This window comes from Empidonax traillii, unplaced genomic scaffold, assembly GCF_003031625.1.
Source record: "Empidonax traillii isolate 1590-97213 ecotype Southwest subspecies unplaced genomic scaffold, ASM303162v1 scaffold2024:size42333, whole genome shotgun sequence".
NCBI classification, from domain to species: domain Eukaryota; kingdom Metazoa; phylum Chordata; class Aves; order Passeriformes; family Tyrannidae; genus Empidonax; species Empidonax traillii.
The window spans coordinates 8389-14177 of NW_020957217.1; the positions used below are offsets into that span (position 1 = coordinate 8389).

At 53.7% G+C, this 5789-nt stretch overlaps 1 protein-coding gene across 1 annotated transcript; it reads right to left on the minus strand.

Moving 5' to 3' along the window:
* Positions 1–157: 157 nt before the first annotated feature.
* On the minus strand, positions 158–2719 carry HMX1 (H6 family homeobox 1). Its single transcript, XM_027909270.1, has 2 exons — positions 2388–2719; positions 158–726 (listed from the first exon to the last, which is right to left on the minus strand). Exons 1-2 carry the CDS (start codon positions 2647–2649, stop codon positions 158–160), a joined length of 831 nt encoding a protein of 276 aa, XP_027765071.1. The 5' UTR covers positions 2650–2719.
* Positions 2720–5789: the final 3070 nt, after the last annotated feature.

A 5789-nucleotide genomic window follows, 5' to 3' on the forward strand; every position in this document is an offset into this window, starting at 1 on the left:
AAAAAAAAAAAAAAAAAAAAAAAAAAAAAAAAAAAAAAAAAAGGCAGAAAATCAAGAAACGTGGAAGTTGAAAATAAAAAGTCCGTGAAGGAAGGGGGGTGGAGCTGGAAGCCGAGGGAGGGGGCGAGGGGGCCGCGGCCCCGGCAGAGGTGGGCGCTCAGACGAGTCCTGTCATCTGCGACCGTAGGAAAGGGAGGGAGGCGGCGGGGAAGGTGCCCAGCGGGTAGCTGACACCGCTGGAGAAGCCCACCAAGGGGGGCGACATGTGGGGCAGGGTGAAGCCCAAGGCGCTCGCCGGCGAGTTCTCGTGGTACAAAATGGGGACCCGCACTATCCTTTGGGCGGCGTGGGAGAGATTGGCCGCTTCCAGGTCTGCGGCCAGCTGCCGCTTCCACTTGTTGCGGCGGTTCTGGAACCAGATCTTCACCTGCGTCTCGGTGAGGTGCAGCGAGGCGGCCAGCCCGGCCCGTTCCGAGCTGCTCAGGTAGCGCTTCACGTCGAAGGTGGACTCCAGCTGGAACACCTGGCTGCGGCTGAACACCGTGCGCGTCTTCTTCTTGCGGCCGGCAGCGCGTTGCTCCGGCTCCCCCGACTCCTCGCCGCGCTCCTCCTCCTCCTCTCGGCCGCCGGGCCCGGGCCGCCCGCCCGCCGGGCCCCGCGCCGCTCGCCCGCTGCCCGCCCGCTCCGCCGGCTCCTCGGGCAGCTCTGGAGAGTCCCGGTCGCTGGCTACGGAGAGAGCAAAGAGCTGCTGCGGGGATCGAGGGAAGAAGGGCATCGTACACAGCCCACCTGCCCTGCTCACCGTGGGGGGAAACAACGCGGCTGCGGGAGAGCAAGGCCGGGGAGTGGGGAGCCCGGGCAAAGGCTCCTGCAGCTGCTCTGAGTGCTGCGATAAACTCCCAAATATTTGTGAGTGTATACACAGACGCGTGTGCATGCTTGTGGAAACACAGAAACTGTATTTCATGTGCATATAAATGTACTCATCTGTGGACATACACATATATCTGTATCTGTGTACACATATACCTTGTATAGGTGCCCATACGTGTACATGTATATCTTGTATGTGTGCACACATCTCAGTACCTAAACGCACGCATATGTATGTATATAACACACATATGCTATTTTCAACACGTAATATGCACATGTTTGTGTATACACACGTGTATATGAAGTATGTATATGCTTTTTATATATGTATGTACACATAAGAAAACAAGTGAACTCTTATTTATATGCACACGGATTTATTTACACACACATGTATACATATATACCTACAAATACATTTGTAAGTATATTCTGGTGTGTAAGAAGGGCAAGCACAGTGGTGCATATGTGTGTGTATATAAAAAGAGGTAAGAAGGAAATAATTCAATTCATGTTATTCTGAACTTCGATAAGCCAAATGAATGGGGGAAACTGTTCTAATATTGGGACATACCTCCATAGAGTCTCCAGCACTTTGCATTCCATTTGCAATTTTAAAGGGGAAAAAATATTTTCTACACTATAGAACAGAGGAAAAACAGAAGAAAAAAAAAAAGACGAGAAAAAAGCTGTTGTTTCTGGGGTAGTTTTCTGTTTCTAGATGTAATAATTTTGAGAGAAATTACAAATATTAATAACCCTGTCAATGTAAAAAGAAACTATGTGGATTACAAATCACACCTCTTTTCCTTATTGAGCAATCGTGAGATCTCTGTAGGCTCGTATAGGGTAACAGAGATGCACCTAGAAATAATATTTTTTTCTATCAGTAGATAAAAAATAACCACTGACGGCAGCCCATAAACTTGACTTAATTTCTGCCCCCTAACCCAGACTTCTCCTCCAGCACCCTCTCCATGGGGATCTCCGCAGAGAGAGGCCGCGCTGCAGGCGGAGGTCAGCGGGACTGGCTCTGCCAGAAGAGCCGGCCGGGGCGAAAGGGCCCGAGGCCAGTTGGTCCCCCAGCTTCTCAAACTCACCACTGCACTGCTGGGGGACGATGCTCCCAGCCTTCCGGCTTGCTGAGGAGCCAAAAAAAAAAAAAAAAAAAAAAAAAAAAAAAAAAAGGGAGAGAGAAAAATGGACGGGAAAAGGGGAAAGAAAAAAAATTCTCTGAGCAAGCCAAGAATCCGTGTTTACACTTTGGGCAGCGGGGCGGAGGCTCCAGGTGCCTGACACAGAGGGAGCATTTCCGGAGATTTGCCCTGAGCAGCCGAAAACGGGACAGACAGGGAGAGGGCTGGGGGGGCACCCCGTGCATCCCACCTCTGGCCTGCTGCGGGGATCCGCTGCGGGACCCTTGCCCCAGGGGGAGCAGGAACTCCCCAACCCACCCACCCACCCATCCCCAGCCGCGCCCGGCCATTAAGGGTAGGGAAAGACGAACTTACTGTCGGGGCTGGCGCAGCCCAGGAAGGCGGCGTGCGCCCGGCGGTACCAGCCGACGGCGGCGTCGCGAAGAGGGCAGCCCGGGGCGCCGATGCGCAGCGGGGAGTGCGGCCCGCAGCGCGGACCCCCGCGCTCGCCGCCCCCCGCCGCCGCCCGCCGAGCCCCGCCGCCCGCCGTGCCCTCGCTGCCCAGCAGGTCCTCGATGAAGAAGGACGAGACGCGGGCGGAGGTAGAGCCGGTGCTTTCCGTGGCTTCGTCCGGCATCGTCGGAGAGAAACTGCGGGAGGGAGTGGGTCCCGGCTCCACCGGCGGCTGGCTCCTCGGTTCCCCGCTGCCCCGCGGCCGCCTCTCGCCTCTGCCTAGCCCCGTGGATGCTCTCCTGGTATAAAAGGGTTTTTTTCCGGAGTAATCATTTCAGATCGCGGTTTGCCATCATTTCCTGCAAGCTAGGAGGGGAGGGGGGAGGGGGAGGAGGGGAAGGGAACGGGGAAGGAAAAAAAAAAAAAGGCAACCCGGCAACCCATCGGAGGCGCCAGATTCTGCGCGAAAACGCTAATAACGAAATAAAAATGTCATGCGAGTTAAACGGCGGGCAGGAGCGGGGGATCCTGCGGTGGGCGGAGCGCCGCACCGAGTGGGAATCTGCGCGGGGGAAGCGGCTGGCGCTGCCAGGCGTGTGCGTGTGTGTCTGTGTGTGTCTGTGCGTGCGTGTCTGTGCGTGAGTGCCTGTGTGTGTGTGTCTGTGTGTGTGTGCGTGTGTCTCTCGGTGTGTGTATGTCTGTGTGTGTGTTTGTGTGTCCGTGTGTGTGTGCGCACCGCCCCGGGGCCGCCGCTCACGAGCTCCTTATTTAGGTCAATTAAGGAGCAAATCCCGGCGCGGGGGGAGCCCCGGCACACGGGGGTGGGGGGGTTGGCCGCTCCACGTCCCGGCGCTGCCATTGGCTGCCGAGGGCTCAGCGGGCAGCCCAGGCGACCAATGGGAGCCGCGGACTCCGCGGTTTATATTAATATCATTAATAATAATGACCCCCCCACCGGGCGCTTTCATGTCGCGGCGGCCGCGATGGACGGAGGAGATGCGCCCTCCGCCGCCCGGAGAGCCGGCACCGGCTCCGTGGGCCCGGAGCGGTGAGGTTGCCCTCAGCCCGGAGGCCCCCGATTGAGGCGTTTGAGTCGGTTTTGGGGTTAGCGGCGGAGGCGCGACTGCCCCTCGTGAGCGGGCAGAGTCCTGCCGGTGGAGGGTAGGGAAGACAGGAGGACTCTCCTCTAAGGTGTCTCCTGAGGCCCGGTTGGTTTGCCTTTATACATGTGTATATATAAAGGCATGTTTTTATGTATGTACTTACGATGTTTGTGTAGTTTATTTAGAGAGACGGCCAACTCCGCTCATAGGAGAAGGAGTGGCTCAGGACACCCCATCTCCCACCGCAGCGGACGGGGAGGCACTGGCGATGCGCTGCCCGCTCCAGGACCCAGCCCGTGGCTCCTGGTGTTACCCCTGTGCAGCCCGACTTTTTTATTATTATTCTAACTGTAATTCCATTTCATGGGAAGCCATAAAGGCATGGTCCCCCTGCCCCCTTTTTCCGACCCTTTTTTCCCCCTCTTTCAGGGCCCATTTCGAGACAGGGACTACCAGCAATGCCACTAAAGTCCCCCTCACTGCGGGCCGCCGGAGCAGGAGGGTTATCCTCTGCCCTTTCCCTTGGGTTCGGGGGAGCTAGGTTAGTAGACGGATAAGTTGGTCCAGAGTTCACGTCGGAGACCCATGGAGGTTCGGGTGAGTACACAGATGCCCCTGGAGGTCTATCTCCTCCTGCTCTGCTCTGCTCTGCCGGAGGATCCCTCCTTGTTCCCCTTTGCGGTACTCCCGGACAAGTACCCTTTTACCAAGCCCCGCCTCCCCTCCCGCTGTGGAACGGGGCACTGGTTGTTGCCCAGCGGGAGTGTCCGGCGAGGCCGGGGAGCAGCCAAGAGCGGGGCCGGCCTCGCCGGCACGGAGCGGTCACGCTCCCTTTCCCGGAGTGGCAGTGGGGACCTTTGAGATCAGGGCCTATTTCTGAAAGAACAAAAAAGTAAGGAGAAAGAATATAAGAGAATAATTCCACTTCTAAAGACTCCAGAAAGATGCAAACAGCCGGAGCTCTGAAATGTGCTCTGGAAAAGTAGAAATATACGGCGGCCTTTCGGTCTTACCTGAACAGAGACTGAGGGCAGTCTAATGAATTGTAAACCGGGTGACAGAGCACTTGTCACTTGTTGCACCGGAGTGATGTTAGCAAACATGACTTTTATTCTCTGTGCATCTTGATGCACGTTCCTAGATAGGAAATATGAGTTTGACAGATAGTTCTTATGCATCCATAAACCATCAGCTCTGTTTGACTGGCAGACTCAGAAAATATGTGTCTATTTCTGAAATAAAGATAAAAATGCGGACCCTAATTGCTTCTATACATTCTCTGTACCATATGCACATCTATAAAAGATATGCTTGTATTCCTTACCAGTATTTTATAAAGTGTCCCTACAGTGTAATCACGTAACTTATGTGATATTATTTGCTTTCCATTTAGAAATAGTTTAATGAACTTACTAAGAGTAAATCTGCTCTTCCTTTCTACCCCTCCATATTTCTTTAGGGTAACATATAACTGTTTGGCGTGCAATAATGTTTGTGAAAATCATATATACTCAGGCATATTCCTGAAACACAAAATCAGGATGAGTATAATTTTATAGCTACAGATACAACACTTGTACATACATGTCCGTGTTTGTATGGGGGATTTTTAAAGCTAGTAGTTATGTTTACACACTTTTTGCATTGCTATAGCAACATTACTAACATTTCATGCTTAATATTCTTAGTGCTTATTATGATGATTAAAAAAAAAAAAGAGTGTGTGCTCCCTGGATATTTGCTTCAGCCACCCATCAGGACTCTGTGTAGGGAGCAGAAAAAGCACCCAGTGACAGTATTTTCGTAATTTAATGTCAGAAAGACATTCTGAGCCCCTGCCCTAAAGCCTTTTGGTGTCACTTGCTCGGGGGTAACGGATGCGGGGGGTCCCCCTGTGCCAAGGGCATTGCCATTACCCCAGGCTACCTCTCCCGCGTCTCCTGCGGGGCTCAGCGTGGCCGCAGCGAGGTGGAACCTTTCCTTCCCCCACTGCCTTCTCTCCCAGGGCCATCTCTTCGCGGCACAGTAAATCTTTGTGCTTTTTGCAGGCAGCGGAGGGGAGAGGCTTTCCCTGGGCAGCTCTTGATGCCACTCGTGGGTCAGTAGGAATTTCACCGTGTTCTCGGGAGAGGTGACTTTGAGACCCGGTTTATACTAGAGGTGGTGGGGCCACTTATTTTTTCCAGGTTTGGCTCTGTTTCTTTCCCAAGTCCATGTTTTT

Coding starts and splice junctions, on each gene's coding strand:
- HMX1 (XM_027909270.1), bottom strand. CDS start 2,649: ATGCCGGACGAAGCCACGGAAAGCACCGGCTCTACCTCCGCCCGCGTC. Junction 727..2,387: donor GGGCTGCGCCAGCCCCGACA/GTAAGTTCGTCT, acceptor CTCTCTCCGTAG/CCAGCGACCGGGACTCTCCA.